We start from the raw sequence: 20358 nt of genomic DNA, 5'->3' as shown, positions 1-20358 counted from the left end.
TTTCGCCGTTAATAAAAACCACAACGAGGCTGCGCTGTCCTTTATTGGGGTGGGGGGAGGGGCGGGGGGTGAGGGGTGGGGGGAGGGGCGGCGGCGGCGCGGGTCACGTGGTGCAAAACGCGCGCGCCGCCCCCTCCCCCAATTTTATTTTAAAAGCGCCGCTGGCCCTTTAAGTCCGGGCCACGCCCTCTTTTCCGCGCATGCGCAGCGCGCAAGCCACGCCCCCGGCGCCCCCCCCGCGCATGCGCGTTCCGCTGGAAGAGGCCCCGCCCCCTCCTCTCCCCTCACGCTCCGCGCGCGCGCCGGGAGGCGGGAAAAGAACCCGGAACTCGGGGGGGAAAAAAACCCCCCGGAACCTTCCAGAACCTTCCCGGGAGCTTCCAGAACCTTCTCGGGAGCCTCCGGGAGCCGCTCGGGGCCCGCGGGAGCCGCCGGGAGCCGCCGCCATGTCGGACTCGGGGCAAAGCCCCGCCCCCGGCGCGCGCAGGCGCTGCTGGAACCGCGAGAAGGAACCGGAAGGAGGCGGAGAGAGGAGGGTGGGCGGGGCTTAAAGGGGGCGGGGCTTAAAGGGGTTGATTGATGGGTGGGGCGGGGCTTGGGAGTGATTGACAGCGGTTGGGTTGTGGGCGGGGTTTGGGTGATTGACAGCGGCGTGGGAGGGGTTTAAGGATGATTGACAGCCGATAAAGGGCGTGGCTTGGGAATGATTGACAGCAGATAATGGGCGTGGCTTGGGGATGATTGACAGATGTGTGGGGGCATGGCTTGGGGATGATTGACAGATGTGTGGGGGTGTGTCTTGGGAATGATTGACAGCAGATAACGGGGCGTGGCTTGGGGATGATTGACAGATGTGTGGGGGTGTGTCTTGGGAATGATTGACAGCCGATAATGGGGCGTGGCTTGGGGATGATTGACAGATCTGTGGGGGTGTGTCTTGGGAATGATTGACAGATAATGGGGCGTGGCTTGGGGATGATTGACAGATGTGTGGGGGTGTGTCTTGGGAATGATTGACAGCAGATAATGGGCGTGGCTTGGGGATGATTGACAGATGTGAGGGGGTGTGTCTTGGGAATGATTGACAGCAGATAATGGGGCGTGGCTTGGGGATGATTGACAGATGTGTGGGGGTGTGTCTTGGGAATGATTGACAGATAATGGGGCGTGGCTTGGGATGATTGACAGATCTGTGGGGGTGTGTCTTGGGAATGATTGACAGCAGATAATGGGGCGTGGCTTGGGGGATGATTGACAGATCTCTAGGGGTGTGTCTTGGGAATGATTGACAGATAATGGGGCGTGGCTTGGGGATGATTGACAGATGTGTGGGGGTGTGTCTTGTGAATGATTGACAGCCGATAATGGGGCGTGGCTTGGGGATGATTGACAGATGAGTGGGGGCGTGGCTTGGGGATGATTGACAGCAGATAATGGGTGGGGTTTAAAGATGATTGACAGGAGCTGAAGGGGGCGTGGCTTGTGAATGATTGACACATCTAGGGGTGTGTTCTGGCAATGATTGACAGCGGATAATGGGGCGTGGCTTGGGGATGATTGACAGATGTATGGGGGTGTGTCTTGGGAATGATTGACAGCCGATAATGGGCGTGGCTTGGGAATGATAGACAGCCGATAATGGGCGTGGCTTGGGAATGATTGACAGCCGATAATGGGGCGTGGCTTGGGGATGATTGACAGATCTCTGGGGGTGTGTCTTGGGAATGATTGACAGCAGATAATGGGGCGTGGCTTGGGGATGATTGACAGATGTGTGGGGGCGTGTCTTGGGAATGATTGACAGCAGATAATGGGTGGGGTTTAAAGATGATTGCCAGGAGCTGAAGGGGGCGTGGCTTGTGAATGATTGACAGATCTAGGGGTGTGTTCTGGCAATGATTGACAGCAGATAATGGGGCGTGGCTTCTGTGGGCGTGGCATTGACAATGATTGACAGCGCCTGCATGGGGCGGGACACGGCAATGATTGACAGCTGCCGCAGAGGGCGTGGCTTAGCGGGGGCGTGGCTTTGTGATGATTGACAGTGTCTGTAAGGGGCGGGGCACAGCAATGATTGACAGCTGCCGCAGAGGGCGTGGCTTAGAGGGGGCGTGGCTTTGTGATGATTGACGCAGCCATGGGCGTGTCCAGAGCGCAGTGGGCGTGGCCTAAGCCCCCATAACCAACACCCAGCCTGCACTGAGGGGGCGGGGCTACCTCTGGGTGGGCGTGGCTGTCTCTGGGTGTGGTGGGCGTGGCCTCGCTGACCCCGCCCCGCCCCCAGGAGGTGGGGGAGGAGCCAGCGGGGACCCTGCAGAAGACCCCGATCATCCTGGCCAAGCCGCCGGCCGAGAGGGTGAGTCTGGGGGCGTGGCCACCCCGAAAAGGGGCGTGGCCACCCATAAATTAATTACAACCCACCCTGCTTTGCGTAGCCACGCCCCCATGACGTCATTTCCGTTTCCTCCCCACAGCAGCCGCCCCCAACAGCGCCGAAGGCGGGGCCGGCGCAAGCCCCGCCCCCTCCCGCCCCGGCCCCGCCCATCGTGCTGATGAAGGCGCGGGGGGAGGAGCCTCGCGGAGGGGGCGGGGCCTCGGGGAGCTCGGGGGAGGGGCCAGCGCAGGCCCCGCCCATGGAGAGGGAGGGGCCACGCCCCACCCAGCCCGTCTATCAACTGCACAGCCGGGGGCTGGCCCCGCCCGCTGCGCTCGACCGTGAGTGGGCGGGGCTTGAGGGGGCGGGGCTATGGTGGGAGAGGGGGCGTGGTCACCGTGATGGGGGCGTGGCCATTGTGGGCGTGGCCATTGTTGGTGGGCGTGGCTAAAGGTTAAACCCCACGGGGATTGGCTGAATAAAATGGGTGGGGTTTGGGGGCGTGGCTTTTCCTGGGTGTGGCCATTGGGGGCGTGGCTAAAAGCAAAACCCCACGGGGATTGGCTGAATAAAGTGGGCGGGGTTTGAGGTGTGGGCGTGGCCAGTGAGGGTGTGGTTGTGTGGGCGTGGTCACTGTGGGCGGGGCTAAAGGCTAAACCCCACGGGGATTGGCTGAATAAAATGGGTGGGGTTTGGGGGGCGTGGCCATGGCTGGGTGTGACCATTGTGGGCGTGGCTAAAAGCAGAACCCTGCAGGGATTGGCTGAATAGAATGGGCGTGGTTTGGGGGCGTGGCTTTTCCTGGGTGTGGCCATTGTGGGCGTGGCTAAAAGCAGAACCCTGCAGGGATTGGCTGAATAAAATGGGCGGGGTTTTGTGGGCGTGGCTTTTCCTGGGCGTGGCCAAACCCCATGGGGGAGGGGTTTCTGTGCTGTGGGCGTGTCCCCATTAAAAGGGGGCGTGTCCCACACCTGGCCCCGCCCCTTTTCGCAGCCGCCCAGGCCCAGGCGCGTCTGGCGGCGCCGGAGAAGATGAAAACCAGTATCAAACTGGTGGACGAGCAGATGAACTGGTGTGACAGCGCCCTGGAGGTGGGCGGGGCTCGGGGTGGGGGCGGGGCTGGGGGGGTGGGGGCGGGGCTCAAGGGGTGGGGGAGGGGCTCAGGGGGTGGGGGCGGGGCCAGAGAAGATGAAAACCAGTATCAAACTGGTGGACGAGCAGATGAACTGGTGCGACAGCGCCCTGGAGGTGGGCGGGGCTCGGGGTGGGCGGGGCTCAGGGGGTGGGGGCGGGGCTGGGGGGGTGGGGGAGGGGCTGCCAGGCTCTCCCAGTGACTCCCAGTGCTCCCAGTTCCTGCTGGAGCAGACGGACGTGCTGGTGGTGGGGGCGCTGGGGCTGCAGGGCACCGGGAAATCCACGGTGCTGTCGCTGCTGGCCGGGAACCAGCCCGAGGAGGATCCCCGGTACTGGGAGGGACTGGGAGGGACTGGGAGAGACTGGGAGGGGACTGGGAGGGGACTGGGAGGGACTGGGAGGGGATTGGGAGCCACTGGGAGGGATTGGGAGGGACTGGGATGAACTGGGAGGGGATTGGGAGGGACTGGGAGGGAATTGGGAGGGAACTGGGATGGACTGGGATGGACTGGGAGGGACTGGGAGAGACTGGGAGGGGATTGGGATGGAGTGGGATGGAACTGGGGGGGACTGGGAGGGACTGGGATGGACTGGGAGGGACTGGGAGGGAACTGGGAGGGGACTGGGAGGGACTGGGACAAACTGGGAGGGGATTGGGACAAACTGGGAGGGACTGGGAGGGGATTGGGACAAACTGGGAGGGGACTGGGAGGGAACGGGGAGGGACTGGGATAAACTGGGAGGGACTGGGAGGGAACTGAGAGGGAACTGGGATAAACTGGGGGGGACTGGGACAAACTGGGAGGGGACTGGGACAAACTGGGAGGGGACTGGGATGGACTGGGAGGGGATTGGGAGGGACTGGGATAAACTGGGATGGACTGGGAGGGAACTGGGATGGACTGGGAGGGACTGGGAAGGGTTTTGGGCCATACTGGTCCATACTGGGATGGGGTTTTTGGGAAGACTGGGATGGGGTTTGATCCGTACCGGTTTAAACTGGTCCATACCGGTTTAAACTGGTCCATACCGGTTTATACTGGTCCATACTGGTTTATACTGGTCCGTACTGGTCCATACTGGTTTAAACTGGTTTATACTGGTGCCAGCTCCTTCGTGTTCCGGCCGCAGCCGCCGGAGCTGCGGGAAAGGGGCGGGGCCCAGACCGGCGGCATCGACCTCTTCGTCACCCAGGAGCGCGTGCTCTTCCTGGACACACAGGTCATTAATTAACGCTAATTAGCCCTAATTAGCGTTAATTAGTGTCCCTCACTCCCTGCCCACCCCGCCTTGAGCTTTTGTTTGCCCTTAATTAGAGTTAATTAGCGTTAATTAGCGTCCCTCCCTCCCCGCCACCCCCACCTTGAGCTTTTGTTTGCCCTTAATTAGCGTTAATTAGCATTAATTAGCATCTCTCACTGCCTGCCGCCCCTTCCTTGAGCTGTTGTTTGCCTTTTATTAGCATTAATTAGCATTAATTAGCATTAATTAGCGTTCTTCCCTCCCCGCTGTCTCCCTGAGCTTTTTATTTTTCTTTAATTAGCGTTAATTAATGAGTGATAGTTACCATAATTACTATAATTAGCCCAAGTTACCCTAATTACCCTAATGACCCACCTCACCGTAATTATCCCAATTACCCCAATTACCATAATTAACCCTAATTACCCTAATGACCAATTTCAATTACCGTAATTAACCCAATTGCCATAATTACCATAATTAACCCTAATTACCCCAATTACCATAATTAATCCTTATTACCCCAATTACCACAATTAATCCTTATTTCCCCAATTACTATAATTAACCCTAATTACCTTAATGTCCAATCTCAATTACCATAATTAACCCAATTGCCATAATTACCATAATTAACCCTAATTACCCACCTCACCATAATTACCCCAATTACCATAATTAACCCTAATGACCCATTTCACCATAATTACCCCAATTACCATAATTAACACCAATTGCCATAATCAACCCTAATTACCATATTTAACCCTAATTAGCCCAATTACCCTAATTACCATAATTAATCCTAATTACCCTAATTACCATAATTTCCCCAATTACCATAATTAACCCTAATTAACCTCTATTACCCTATTTACCCTAATTGCCATAATTAACCCTCGTTACCCCAATTATCATAATTAACGCTAATTACCATAATTAACCCTAATTACGCCACTTACCATAATTATCCCAATTACCGTAATTAATCTTTATTACCCCAATTACCATAATTAACCCTTATTACCCCAATTACTATAATTAACCCTAATTACCCCAATTACCCCAATTTCCATAATTAACCCTTATTACCCCAATTACCATAATTACCCCAAATTACCATAATTATCCTAATTACCATAATTAATCCTAATTACCATAATTAACCCTTATTACCCCAATTACCATAATTAACCCTTATTACCCCAATTACCATAATTAACCCCAATTACCCCAATTACCCCAATTAACCCTAATTACCCCCAATTAACACCCCCCCTCCCCCCTCATTACCATATCGGGCAATGTGGGCGTGGCCTCACCCTGACCCCGCCCCCCCTCAGCCCATCCTAAGCCCCGCCCACCTGGATCACCTGATCAACAACGACCGGAAGCTTCCGCCGGAGTTCGCGCTGCCCCACGCCTACGTGGAGACGCAGGTGAGGGTGGGCGTGGCCCGGGTATGCAAATGAGGCGTTGATTTATGCTAATGAGGGGTTTGTGGGCGGGGCCAGTCCTTGCAGATCGCGGCGTTCCTGTTCACCGTGTGTCACGTGGTGCTGCTGGTCCAGGATTGGTTCACGGACCTGGGGCTCTACAGGTGTGACCTTTGACCCCTGGGTGACCTTTGACCCCTGGGTGACCCCTGGGTGACCTTTGACCCCTGGGTGACCCCTGGGTGACCCCTGGGTGACCCCTGAGTGACCTTTGACCCCGGGGTGACCCCTGGGTGACTCTGAGTGACCCCTGTGTGACCTTTGACCCCTGAGTGACCCCTGGGTGACCCCTGACTGACCCCTGAGTGACACTGAGTGACCCCAATGACCCCTCGGTGACCTTTGACCCCTGGGTGACCTTTGACCCCTGGGTGACCTTTGACCCCTGAGTGATCCCTGAGTGACCCCAATGACCCCGTGTGATCCCTGAGTGACCCCTGAGTGACCCCAATGACCCTGAGTGACCCCAATGACCCCTGAGTGACCCCTTGCTGACCTCTGGGTGACCTTTGACCCCTGTGTGACCCCAGGTTCCTGCAGACGGCCGAGATGGTGACCCCTGGGTGACCCCAATGACCCCTCAGTGACCCCAATGACCCTGACTGACCTGAATGACCCTGAGTGACCCCAATGACCCCAATGACCCCTGGCTGACCCCTGTGTGACCTTTGACCCAGGTTCCTGCAGACGGCCGAGATGGTGACCCCTGAGTGACCCCAATGACCCCAGACTGACCTTTGACCCCTGCAGGTTCCTGCAGACGGCCGAGATGGTGACCCCTGAGTGACCCCAATGACCCCTGTTTGACCTTTGACCTTTGACCCCTGCAGGTTCCTGCAGACGGCCGAGATGGTGACCCCAGACTGACCCCTGGGTGACCCCTGTGTGACCTTTGACCCCTGCAGGTTCCTGCAGACGGCCGAGATGGTGACCCCTGAGTGACCCCAATGACCCCTGAGTGACCCCAATGACCCTGACTGACCTGAGTGACCCCAATGACTCTGAGTGACCCCTGTTTGACCTTTGACCTTTGACCCCAGGTTCCTGCAGACGGCCGAGATGGTGACCCCTGAGTGACCCCAATGACCCCTCAGTGACCCCAATGACTCTGAGTGACCCCAATGACCCCTGGCTGACCCCAATGACCCCCGGTTGACCTTTGACCCCTGTGTGACCCCTGCAGGTTCCTGCAGACGGCCGAGATGGTGAAGCCGCCGACGCCGTCCCCGAGCCACGACTGCAGCGGGGGAGGGGCCGAGGAGCCCTCGGAGTATTACCCACACCTGGGTGAGTGAGAACCTGTGGATCCTGGCACCTATAGATACTGAGTCTAATGGATACTGACCCCTATGGATCCTGACACCTATGGAATGGCACCTATGGATCCTGGCACCTATGGATCCTGACACCTATGGAATGGGACCTATAGATACTGACATCTATGGAATGGGACCTATAGATCCTGACACCTATGGAATCACACCTATGGAATGGCACCTATAGAATGGGACCTATAGAACGGGACCTATAGATACTGACATCTATAGATACTGACCCCTATAGATACTGACCCCTATGGAATCACACCTATAGAATCACACCTATGGATCCTGGCACCTATAGATACTGACCCCAATGGACACTGACCCCTATGGATCCTGGCACCTATAGATCCTGACACCTATGGAATGGCACCTATGGAATGGGACCTATGGATCCTGGCACCTATAGATCCTGGCACCTATAGATACTGACACCTATAGACACTGACCCCTATGGATCCTGACCCCTATAGATCCTGACACCTATAGAACAGGACCTATAGAATCACACCTATAGAATGGGACCTATGGAATGGGACCTATAGATCCTGGCACCTATAGATACTGACCCCAATGGACACTGACCCCTATAGATACTGACCCCTATAGATCCTGAGTCCCATAGGTCTTGACACCTATAGATACTGACCCCTATGGATACTGATACCTATGGATACTGACCCCTATAGATACTGACCCTAATGGATCCTGGCACCTATGGAATGGGACCTATAGATCCTGACCCCTATAGATACTGACCCTAATGGATACTGATACCTATAGATCCCGGCACCTATGGAATGGCACCTATAGATACTGACCCTAATGGATATTGACACCTATAGACCCTGGCACCTACAGATCCTGATCCCTATAGATCCTGACCCTATAGATCCTGAGTTCTGTAGATCCTGACCCTAATGGATACTGACCCCTATAGATCTTGGCACCTATGGAATGGGACCTATAGATATTGACACCTGTAGATACTGCCCTATAGATACTGACCCCTATAGATCCTGACCCCTATGGAATGGCACCTATAGATCCTAATACCTATAGATACTGACCCTATAGATACTGACAGCTATAGATCCTGGCAGCTATAGAATCACACCTATAGATACTGACCCCTATAGATACTGACCCTAATGGATACTGACCCCTATAGATACTGACCCCTATAGATCCTGACACTATAGATACTGACACCTATGGAATGGCACCTATGGAATGGGACCTATAGAATGGGACCCCTATGGATCCTGACACCTATAGATACTGACCCCAATGGACACTGACCCCTATAGATCCTGACACCTATAGATCCTGACACTATAGATACTGACACCTATGGAATGGCACCTATGGAATGGGACCTATGGAATGGGACCCATAGATCCTGACACCTATAGATACTGACACCTATAGATCCTGGCACCTATGGAATGGGACCTATAGAATGGGACCCCTATGGATCCTGACACCTATAGATACTGACCCCAATGGACACTGACCCCTATAGATCCTGACACCTATAGATACTGACACCTATAGAATGGCACCTATAAATCCTGACCCATAGATCCCATCCCCAGCCCACCCTCCCTGACCCCTGTGACCCCTGTGACCCCCCGTGACCCCCCCTGTCCCCCCCTGACCCCTGTGACCCCCCCAACCCCTGTGACCCCCCTGACCCCTGTGACCCCTGTGACCCCCCCAGACCCCCCTGACCCCCCCATTCCCCCCCAGTTTTCGTGCAGACCCGCGCCCCCCCCGAGTGTTTCTCCCCCCGCCGCCTGGGGCAGACCCCCCCAGTGACCCCCCATTTTTCCCCCAGTGACCCCCCCAGTCCCTGTGACCCCCCCTGACCCCTGTGACCCCCCCAGACCCCCCTGACCCCCCCATTTCCCCCAGTTTTCGTGCAGACCCGCGCCCCCCCCGAGTGTTTCTCCCCCCGCCGCCTGGGGCAGACCCCCCCAGTGACCCCCCATTTTTCCCCCAGTGACCCCTGTGACCCCCCCAGACCCCCCGTGACCCCCCCAGACCCCCCTGACCCCCCCATTTCCCCCCCAGTTTTCGTCCAGACCCGCGCCCCCCCCGAGTGTTTCTCCCCCCGGCGCCTGGGGCAGATGCAGCGGGTGCTGGGGCAGCTGATGGCGCATTCCCGACTCAAGTACCGGGGTACGGGGGGATTGGGGGGGTCTGGGGGGGTCTGAGAGGGGTCTGGGGGGGTCTGAGGGGTCCTGAGAGGGGTCTGGGGGGGGAATTGGGGGGTTTGAGGGAGATTTGGGGAGATTTGGGGGGGGTTTGGGGGTCCTGAGAGGGGTTTCGGGGGGATCTGGGGGGGTTTGGGGGGGTCTGAGAGGGGTTCGGGGGGGTCTGAGGGGTCCTGAGAGGGATTTGGGGGGTCCTGAGAGGGGTCTGAGGGGGATCTGGGGGGTCCTGAGAGGGGTCTGGGGGCGGTTTGGGGGTCCTGAGAGGGGTCTGGGGGGGTTAAGAGAGGTTTGGGGGGTCCTGAGAGGGACTTGGGGTGATTTGGGGGGGACTTGGGAGGACTTGGGGATCCTGAGAGGGGTCTGGGGGGGCTTTGGGGGTCCTGAGAGGGATTTGGGGGGGGTTTGGGGGGGATTTGGGGGGATTTGGGGGGTCCTGAGAGGGGTCTGGGGGGATTTGGGGGGGATTGGGGGGGTTTGGGGGGGTCTGAGAGGGGTCTGGGGGGTCCTGAGGGGTCCTGAGAGGGGTCTGGGGGAGGTTTGGGGGGATTTGGGGGTCCTGAAAGGGATTGGGGGGTCCTGAGAGGGGTCTGGGGGGGTTTGGGGATCCTGAGAGGGGTTTGGGGGGATATGGGGGGGATTTGGGGGGGTTTGGGGGGGATTTGTGAGGATTTGGGGGTCCTGAGAGGGGTCTGGGGAGATTTGGGGGGTCCTGAGAGGGGTTTGGGGGGGTCTGGGGGGGATTTGGGGACATTTGGGGGGTCCTGAAAGGGATTTGGGGGGGGTCTGGGGGGGATTTGGGGGTCATGAGAGGGGTTTGGGATGGATTTGGCTGAATTTTGGCCATTTTTGGTTCAATTTCCCCCGATTTTACTTAAATTTTTCCCAATTTTGGCCATTTTTGGTTAAATTTTGCCTGTTTTTGAGTGAATTTTAGCCATTTTTGGGTGAATTTTGCCCATTTTTGGTTCCATTTTGCCCGTTTTTGGGTGAATTTTGGCCATTTTTGGTTCCATTTTGCCCATTTTTGGTTCCATTTTGCCCGTTTTTGGGTGAATTTTGCCCGTTTTTGGTTCCATTTTGCCCGTTTTTGGGTGAATTTTGCCCATTTTTGGTTCCATTTTGTCCATTTTTGGTTAAATTCCCCCGATTTCGGGTGTTTCCCCCCTCCAGGCTCTCTGTCCATGCGGGAGCTGCTCCCCGCTCCCCCCTCGCTGCCCCCCAGCCCCCCCGAGCCCGAGGTCAACCTGTTCCTGCTGCCCCCCCTGGAGGAGGAGCCCGAGGACGCCCTGCCCCGGGCAGGTGAGACCAGTATAAACCAGTATAAACCAGTATAAACCAGTACAGACCAGTATAAACCAGTATAAACCAGTATAAACCAGTAGGGACCAGTAGGGACCGGTCACCCCCAGCACAGCCCCCTCAGCTCCTTCCCAGTTCTTCCCAGTGCCCCCAAAAACCCTTCCCAGTACATCCCAGTATGTCCCAGTACATCCCAGTTCATCTCAGTTCATCCCAGTTCATCCCAGTGCCCCCAAAAACCCTTCCCAGTATATCCCAGTCCATCCCAGTATGTCCCAGTGCCCCCAAAAACACTTCCCAGTCCATCCCAGTTCATCCCAGTTCATCTCAGTACATCCCAGAGCCCCCAAAAACCTTTCCCAGTCCATCCCAGTATGTCCCAGTTCATCCCAGTTCATCTCAGTCCATCCCAGTTCCTCCCAGTGTCCCCAAAAACCCTTCCCAGTATATCCCAGTTCATCCCAGTATGTCCCAGTGCCCCCAAAAACACTTCCCAGTCCATCCCAGTTCATCCCAGTTCATCTCAGTACGTCCCAGTTCGTCCCAGTGCCCCCAAAAACCCTTCCCAGTACATCCCAGTATGTCCCAGTTCATCCCAGTTCATCCCAGTACATCCCAGTGTACCCAAAAACCCTTTACAGTATATCCCAGTCCATCCCAGTTCATCCCAGTCCATCCCAGTTCATCCCAGTTCATCTCAGTACATCCCAGTGCCCCCAAAAACCCTTCCCAGTATATCCAGTCCATCCCAGTCCATCTCAGTGTACCTAAAAGCCCTTCCCAGTCCATCCCAGTACATCCCAGTATATCCCAGTATATCCCAGTACCCCCAAAAACCCTTCCCAGTCCATCCCAGTACACCCCAGTCACTCCCAGTGTCCCCCAAACCCCCTCCCAGTCCCTCCCAGTCCCTCCCAGTCCATCCCAGTATGTCCCAGTACACCCTAGTCCATCCCAGTCCACCCCAGTTCCCCCAAATCCCCTCCCAGTCCCTCCCAGTTGCTCCCAGTCCATCCCAGTCCCCCCCAAACCCCCTCCCAGTCCCTCCCAGTCCCTCCCAGTCCCTCCCAGTATGTCCCAGTACACCCTAGTCCATCCCAGTCCATCCCAGTTCCCCCAAAGCCCCTCCCAGTCCCTCCCAGTCCCTCCCAGTCCCTCCCAGTTCCTCCAAACCCCCTCCCAGTGGCTCCCAGTCCCTCCCAGTGCCCCCAGTCCCCCTCCCAGTGGCTCCCAGTCCCTCCCAATCCATCCCAGTCTATCCCAGTCCCCCCCAAACCCCCTCCCAGTCCCTCCCAGTCCCTCCCAGTTCCCCCAAACCTGCTCCCAGTCCATCCCAGTCACTCCCAGTGACCCCAAACCCCCTCCCAGTGCCCCCCAGTGCCCTCCCAGTTTCACCAAATCCCCTCCCAGTCCCTCCCAGTGGCTTCCAGTCCCTTCCAGTCCCTCCCAGTGCCCCCCCAAACCCCCTCCCAGTGGCTCCCAGTCCCTCCCAGTGCCCCCAGTCCCCCTCCTAGTGGCTCCCAGTCCCTCCCAATCCATCCCAGTCTATCCCAGTCCCCCCCAAACCCCCTCCCAGTGGCTCCCAGTGGCTCCCAGTGGCTCCCAGTCCCTCCCAGTGCCCCCCCAAACCCCCTCCCAGTGGCTCCCAGTCCCTCCCAGTCCATCCCAGTCTATCCCAGTTCCCCCCAAACCACCCCCCAGTCCCTCCCAGTCCCTCCCAGTGGCTCCCAGTGCCCTCCCAGTCCCTCCCAGTGTGTCTGTGTGTCCCGCAGGTGGGGGAGGGGCGCTGTTCCCAGCCCTGCCCCCATTCCGGGGCCGGGGGGGGCTGGGGGGGGCTCCTGGCCCGGCTGCGGGGGAGGGTCCTGGCGGCCGCCCGCTCCCAGTTATCCCACAGCCTGCTGACCGAGCGCAACTGGTGAGACTGGGAGCCACTGGGATGGACTGGGAGGGGGTCTGGGGTCACTGGGAGTGACTGGGAGGGGGTTTGAGGGTCACTGGGAGTGACTGGGATGGACTGGGATGGACTGGGAGGGGGTCTGGGGTCACTGGGAGTGACTGGGATGGACTGGGATGGACTGGGATGGGGTTTGGGGGCACTGGGAGTGACTGGGATGGACTGGGAGGGGGTTTGGGGACACTGGGAGTGACTGGGATGGACTGGGAGGGGGTTTGGGGTCACTGGGAGTGACTGGGATGGACTGGGAGGGGGTTTGGGGGTCACTGGGAGGGGGTCTGGGGTCACTGGGAGTGACTGGGATGGACTGGGATGGACTGGGAGGGGGTCTGGGGGGCACTGGGAGGGTCCTGGCGGCCGCCCGCTCCCAGTTATCCCACAGCCTGCTGACCGAGCGCAACTGGTGAGACTGGGATGGACTGGGAGCCACTGGGAGGGGGTTTGGGGGCACTGGGAGGGGGTTTGGGGGCACTGGGAGTGACTGGGATGGACTGGGAGGGCGTTTGGGGTCACTGGGATGGACTGGGATGGACTGGGAGCAGGTTTGGGGACACTGGGAGTGACTGGGATGGACTGGGATGGACTGGGAGGGGGTTTGGGGGCACTGGGAGTGACTGGGATGGACTGGGATGGACTGGGAGGGGGTTTGGGGGGCACTGGGAGTGACTGGGAGTGACTGGGATGGACTGGGAGGGGGTTTGGGGACACTGGGAGTGACTGGGAGTGACTGGGAGGGGGTCTGGGGTCACTGGGAGTGACTGGGATGGACTGGGAGGGGGTTTGGGGTCACTGGAGGGCACTGGGATGGACTGGGAGGGGGTTTGGGGACACTGGGAGTGACTGGGAGTGACTGGGATGGACTGGGATGGGGTTTGGGGGACACTGGGAGTGACTGGGATGGACTGGGATGGACTGGGAGGGGGTTTGGGGGGCACTGGGAGGGTCCTGGCGGCCGCCCGCTCCCAGTTATCCCACAGCCTGCTGACCGAGCGCAACTGGTGAGACTGGGATGGACTGGGAGCCACTGGGAGGGGGTTTGGGGTCACTGGGAGGGGGTTTGGGGGGCACTGGAGGGCACTGGGATGGACTGGGAGCAGGTTTGGGGACACTGGGAGTGACTGGGAGTGACTGGGATGGACTGGGATGGACTGGGAGGGGGTTTGGGGGACACTGGGAGTGACTGGGATGGACTGGGATGGACTGGGAGGGGGTTTGGGGGCACTGGGAGTGACTGGGATGGACTGGGATGGACTGGGAGCAGGTTTGGGGACACTGGGAGTGACTGGGATGGACTGGGATGGACTGGGAGGGGGTTTGGGGGGCACTGGGAGGGTCCTGGCGGCCGCCCGCTCCCAGTTATCCCACAGCCTGCTGACCGAGCGCAACTGGTGAGACTGGGATGGACTGGGATGGACTGGGAGGGGGTCTGGGGTCACTGGGAGTGACTGGGATGGACTGGGAGGGGGTTTGGGGTCACTGTGAGTGACTGGGATGGACTGGGATGGACTGGGAGGGGGTTTGGGGGTCACTGGGAGGGTCCTGGCGGCCGCCCGCTCCCAGTTATCCCACAGCCTGCTGACCGAGCGCAACTGGTGAGACTGGGATGGACTGGGATGGACTGGGAGGGGGTTTGGGGGGCACTGGGAGTGACTGGGATGGACTGGGAGGGGGTTTGGGGGGCACTGGGAGTGACTGGGATGGACTGGGAGGGGGTTTGGGGGGCACTGGGAGTGACTGGGATGGACTGGGAGCAGGTTTGGGGTCACTGGGAGTGACTGGGAGTGACTGGGATGGACTGGGAGGGGTTTTGGGGGCACTGGGATGGACTGGGAGACACTGGGAGGGGGTTTGGGGGGCACTGGGAGTGACTGGGATGGACTGGGATGGACTGGGAGGGGGTTTGGGGACACTGGGAGTGACTGGGAGTGACTGGGAGGGGGTTTGGGGGTCACTGGGAGTGACTGGGATGGACTGGGAGGGGGTTTGGGGACACTGGGATGGACTGGGATGGACTGGGAGGGGTTTTGGGGACACTGGGATGGACTGGGAGGAACTGGGAGGATGTTTGGGGGTACTGGGATTAACTGGAATGTACTGGGAAGGATTTGGGGGGGGACTGGGATGTACTGGGAAGGATCTGGGAGGGGACTAGGGCCAACTGGGAGGGGCCTGTCTTACCTGTACTGGTCCGTACTGGTCCGTACTGGTCCATACTGGTCCATACTGGTCGCAGGTTCCACTACGCTGCCCGGATTTGGGACGGGGTGAAGAAATCCTCAGCCTTGGCCGAGTACGGCCGCTTACTGGGCTGAACTGGGAGCACTGGGAGCGCTTCGCTGGACCAATAAATGCCTTTGGAAACCCCTCAAACCCGCTCGTTTTGGTCTTAATTAATTACAAGGCTTAATTAACCACCCCTCGAAGCATAATTAGGTTTAATTATCCCCTCAGAAATTTAATTAGCGCCCGCCCTCACCTCGCCCCGCCCCCTTCCCCTCACGGCTTCCCGCGCTTCAAAAAGGGCGGGAAAACCCCTTGGAGGACCGATTTACCACAGAGCCCGGAGGACCGGTGGGCTAGAGCGCCTCCCGCGCACCGCAAAAAATCCCATTGGAGAACCATCGAGTTGCGGGCGGGGATTGGCAGAGCGCCTCCCTGGGCCGCTCTGAGGGAGGTTTCCGGTGCATGGCGGCGATGCCGGAGATCCCGTTCAGCCGGGTGGTCTCCGTCAGCAGCGCCGACCCGGTGGGTCCCCGGCAAAGGGCTCCGGGGCACCGGAGGACGGGGGAGCTGCGGGGGGATCCGGGCTGAAGCTCTCCTGTGGCTCCGCAGCGTTTCCCGGCCGAGAATCTGCTGCGGCCCGATGATGGCGGGCGCTGGAGGGGGGCGGCGGCGGGGGAGAAGCAGCTGAGCGTGGTGCTGGAGGTGGGGAGAGGATGAGGAGGGGACTGGGAGGGACTGGGAGGGGGTTTGGGGGGGATTGGGAGGGACTGGGAGCAACTGGGAGGGGGTTTGGGGGAACTGGGGGGCACTGGGAGGGGGTTTTGGGGCACTGGGAGGGACTGGGATGGACTGGGAGGGAACTGGGAGGGGACTGGGGGACAGTGGGAGGGACTGGGAGGGGATTAGGAGGGACTGGGAGGGAGTTTGGGGGGGATTGGGAGGGACTGGGAGGGGATTTGGGGGAACTGGGAGGGACTGGGGGCACTGGGAGGGGAGTTGGGGGGATTGGGAGGGACTGGGAGGGGTTTCGGGGGCACTGGGATGGACTGGGAGGGGGTTTGGGGGAACTGGGAGGGGACTGGGAGGGCACTGGGGGGCACTGGGAGGGAGTTTGGAGGGGATTGGGAGGGACTGGGAGCAACTGGGAGGGACTGGGAGGGGACTGGGGGGCACTGGGAGTGACTGGGAGGGGGTTTGGGGGAACTGGGAGCAACTGGGATGGACTGGGAGGGGGTTTGGGGGGGATTGGGAGAGACTGGGAGCAACTGGGAGGGACTGGGAGGGGATTTAGGGGCACTGGGAGGGCACTGGGGGGCACTGGGAGGGGGTTGGGGGGGATTGGGAGGGACTTGGAGGGACTGGGAGGGGGTTTTGGGGCACTGGGAGGGACTGGGATGGACTGGGAGGGAACTGGGAGGAGACTGGAGGGCACTGGGAGGGGGTTTGGGGGCACTGGGATAAACTGGGATGGACTGGGAGGGATCTGGGAGGGGTTTCGGGGGCACTGGGATGGACTGGGAGGTGACTGGGGGGCACTGGGAGGGGGTTTGGGGGAACTGGGAGGGACTGGGAGTGACTGGGAGGGACTGAATTTTGGGGAGGGGTCTCCACAGCTGGGGGGGTCTCAGGTGAATTTGGGGGTTCAGGTGAGTTTGGGGAGGGGTCCCAGGTAATTTGGGGAGGGGTCTCCACAGCTGGGGGGGTCTCAGGTGAATTTGGGGGTTCAGGTGAGTTTGGGGAGGGGTCCCAGGTAATTTGGGGAGGGGTCCCAGGTGAATTTGGGGTCTCAGGTAATTTGGGGAGGGGTCTCCACAGCTGGCCGAGCCCCGCCCCATCCATTCCCTTCACATCGGGAACGACGGCGCCGCCTTCGTGGAGGTTCTGCTGGGATCCTCTGCGGGGGGAGACTTCCAGGTGAGCCCCGCCCACACCTGGGGGGACCTGGGGGTCTCACCTGAGCCTCACCTGGGGGGACCTGGGGGTCTCACCTGGGGGGACCTGGGGGTCACCTGGGGGTCTCACCTGGGGGTCTCACCTGGGGGGACCTGGGGGTCTCACCTGGGGGGACCTGGGGGTCACCTGGGGGTCTCACCTGGGGGTCTCACCTGGGAGTCACCTGGGGGTCACCTGGGGTCTCACCTGGGGGTCACCTGGGGGTCTCACCTGAGCCTCACCTGGGGTCTCACCTGGGGGTCACCTGGGGGTCACCTGGGGGGACCTGGGGGTCTCACCTGGGGGTCTCACCTGGGGGGACCTGGGGGTCACCTGGGGGTCTCACCTGGGGGTTACCTGGGGGTTACCTGGGGGTCACCTGGGGGTTACCTGGGGGTCACCTGGGGGTCTCACCTGGGGGGACCTGGGGGTCACCTGGGGGTCTCACCTGGGGGTCTCACCTGGGGGTCTCAGCTGGGGTCTCACCTGGGGGTCTCAGCTGGGGGTTACCTGGGGGTTACCTGGAGTCTCACCTGGAGCTCACCTGGGGGTTACCTGGGGGTTACCTGGGGGTCTCAGCTGGGGTCTCACCTGGGGGGACCTGGGGTCTCACCTGGGGTCTCACCTGGGGGGACCTGGGGTCTCACCTGGTGTCTCTCCTGGGGCCTCACCTGGGGGGACCTGGGGTCTCACCTGGGGGTTACCTGGGGGTCACCTGGGGGTCTCACCTGGGGCTTCACCTGAGCCTCACCTGGGGTCTCACCTGGAGCTCTCCTGAGCCTCACCTGGGGCCTCACCTGAGCCTCACCTGGAGCTCACCTGGGGTCTCACCTGAGTCTCTCCTGAGGCCTCACCTGGGGCTTCACCTGGAACCGCATCTGAGCCTCACCTCTCACCTGTCCCTCACCTGTCCCCCTCCTGTGTCTCATCTGTCCCTCACCTGTGTCTCACCTGTCCCTCACCTGTGTCTCCCCTGTGTCTCACCTGTGTCTCCTCTGTGTCTCACCTGTCCCTCACCTGTGTCTCACCTGTGCAGGTGCTGCTCCCCAGCGCCGCGCTGATGTCACCTGTGTCTCACCTGTGTCTCACCTGTGTCTCACCTGTGTCTCACCTGGGGGTTTTCTGTATCTCTCACCTGTGCAGGTGCTGCTCCCCAGCACCACACTGATGTCACCTGTGTCTCACCTGGGGGTTATCTGTGTGTCTCACCTGTGCAGGTGCTGCTCCCCAGCGCCGCGCTGATGTCACCTGTGTCTCACTGGTCCCTTACCTGTGTCTCACATGTGTCTCACCTGCCCAGGTGTTGCTCCCCAGCGCCGCGCTGATGTCACCTGTGTCTCACTGGTCCCTTACCTGTGTCTCACATGTGTCTCACCTGCCCAGGTGTTGCTCCCCAGCGCCGCGCTGATGTCACCTGCCGAGAGCCGCGCGGGGGCGGAGCTTCGCCGCGTCCGTCTCTTCGGCCCCGAGGTTCTGCTGCAAAACCCGGCCCGGAGCGGGCGGGACCGGCTCAAGGTGGTGCTGAGCCAGCCCTACAGCCAGGTGAGCTCACCTGAGGGGGGGGCGGGGCCTGGGAGGGGGTGGGGCCTGCCTGAGGGGGTGGGGCCTGCCTGAGGGGGCGGGGCTTGGGTTAATTCTGCCCCTCCCCCCCCCACAGAGCCGTCCCTTCGGGCTGTCGTTCATCCGAGTGTTCGCCGAGGGGGAGGGGACGCAGCCGGGGGGGGCGGTGAGTGACCTTTGACCCCTGGGTGAGCCCTGAGTGACCCCTGGGTGACCCCTGAGTGACTCCTGAGTGACCCCTGAGTGACCCCTGAGTGACCTCTGAGTGACCCCTGAGTGGCCTCTGACCCCTGAGTGACCACTGAGTGATCCCTGAGTGACCCTTCAGTGACCCCTGAGTGATCTCTGACCCCTGAGTGACCCCTGAGTGACCCCAGTGACCCCTGAGTGACCCCAATGACCACTGAGTGATCCCTGAGTGACCCTTCAGTGACCCCTGAGTGATCTGTGACCCCTGAGTGACCCTTCAGTGACCCCTGAGAGACCCTTGAGTGACCCCTGACCCCCCTGGGTGACCCCTGAGTGACCCAAATGACCCCTGAGTGACCCCTGGGTGACCCCAATGACCCCTGAGTGACCCCTGAGTGACCTCTGAGTAACCCCTGAGTGACCCCAATGACCCCTGAATGACCCCTGAGTGACCCTTGAGTGACCCCTGAGTGACCCCTGACCCCCCTGGGTGACCCCTGAGTGACCCAAATGACCCCTGAGTGACCCCTGGGTGACCCCAATGACCCCTGAGTGACCCCTGAGTGACCTCTGAGTAACCCCTGAGTGACCCCAATGACCCCTGAATGACCCCTGAGTGACCCTTGAGTGACCCCTGAGTGACCCCTGACCCCCCTGGGTGACCCCTGAGTGACCCAAATGACCCCTGAGTGACCCCTGGGTGACCCCTGAGTGTCCCTGACCCCCTGGATGACCCCTGAGTGACCTCTGAGTGACCTTTGACCCCTGAGTGACCCCTGACCCCCCTGTGACCCCGCCCCTCCCCCCAGCGTCGCCGCCTGGGTCCGTTCACGCTGCGCGAGGAGGGGGAGGGGAGCCCCCCCCGCCGCCCCCCGGCGCCCTCTTCTACCAGCGCCCCTCCCCCACCCCAGGTAAGACCCCCCCCCAGCCCCTCCCCCACCCCCTCAGCCCCTCCCCCACCCCCCACCCCCTTCAGCCCCTCCCCCACCCTCTCAGCCCCTCCCCCTTTAGCATCTCCCCTCCCCCACCCCAGGTAAGATCCCCTCCCCCCCACCCCCTCAGCCCCGCCCCCACCCCCAGCCCCTCCCCCCTGCCCCTCCCCCACCTTTAACATCTCCTCTCCCCCCTCCCCCCCAGCCCCTCCCCCCCAGGACCCCTCCCCCGGGCCCAGCTACGCCGCGGCCGCGCTCGGCGCGAGTGACGTCACACAGGTAACGGGGGGAGGGGCCAAAACCTCACCTGGGGACCCCAAACCTCACCTGGGACCCCCAAAATCTCACCTGGGACCCCCAACCCAATTCTGGGACCCCCCCAAACCCCAATTCTGGGACCCCAAATTCCACCTGGGACACCCCAAACCTCATCTGGGACCCCCAAACCCCACCTGGGACCCCCAAACCCCAATTCTGGGACA

The 20358-nt window shown here is 60.3% G+C and overlaps 2 protein-coding genes and 1 long non-coding RNA gene across 3 annotated transcripts in view; 2 read left to right on the top strand and 1 right to left on the bottom strand.

The window, feature by feature from the left end:
- The first annotated feature begins 161 nt into the window (after positions 1-161).
- Positions 162-15484, top strand: SMG9 (SMG9 nonsense mediated mRNA decay factor). The gene is given in 14 exon segments (XM_058860056.1): positions 162-536; positions 2285-2356; positions 2475-2715; positions 3368-3465; positions 3725-3837; positions 4618-4729; positions 6094-6189; positions 6265-6350; positions 7430-7533; positions 9645-9752; positions 10958-11086; positions 12859-12905; positions 12907-13001; positions 15274-15484. Coding segments are annotated over 14 exon segments (1716 nt in total). The 5' UTR covers positions 162-200; the 3' UTR covers positions 15353-15484.
- LOC131590169 (uncharacterized) lies at positions 14128-14831 on the bottom strand. Its single transcript, XR_009280004.1, has 3 exons — positions 14766-14831; positions 14312-14680; positions 14128-14188 (listed from the first exon to the last, which is right to left on the bottom strand). It is a non-coding gene; the product is annotated as an uncharacterized LOC131590169 (long non-coding RNA).
- A 98-nt stretch (positions 15485-15582) lies between the features above and the next one.
- Positions 15583-20358, top strand: part of XRCC1 (X-ray repair cross complementing 1) — a 13970-nt gene continuing 9194 nt past the window's right edge. Inside the window, exons 1-7 of the mRNA XM_058860029.1 lie at positions 15583-15785; positions 15873-15965; positions 17079-17177; positions 18579-18737; positions 18853-18921; positions 19754-19855; positions 20082-20155. Of these exons, the coding sequence (XP_058716012.1) occupies positions 15726-15785; positions 15873-15965; positions 17079-17177; positions 18579-18737; positions 18853-18921; positions 19754-19855; positions 20082-20155 (656 nt within the window). The 5' untranslated portion in view covers positions 15583-15725. The remainder of the gene's footprint in view (positions 15786-15872; positions 15966-17078; positions 17178-18578; positions 18738-18852; positions 18922-19753; positions 19856-20081; positions 20156-20358) is intronic.

The sequence above is a fragment of the Poecile atricapillus genome, chromosome 32, assembly GCF_030490865.1.
Source record: "Poecile atricapillus isolate bPoeAtr1 chromosome 32, bPoeAtr1.hap1, whole genome shotgun sequence".
Taxonomy (NCBI): Eukaryota; Metazoa; Chordata; class Aves; order Passeriformes; family Paridae; genus Poecile; species Poecile atricapillus.
The sequence above is the reverse complement of the archived record's forward strand: the minus strand, read 5'-3'. Positions and strand labels throughout refer to the sequence as shown.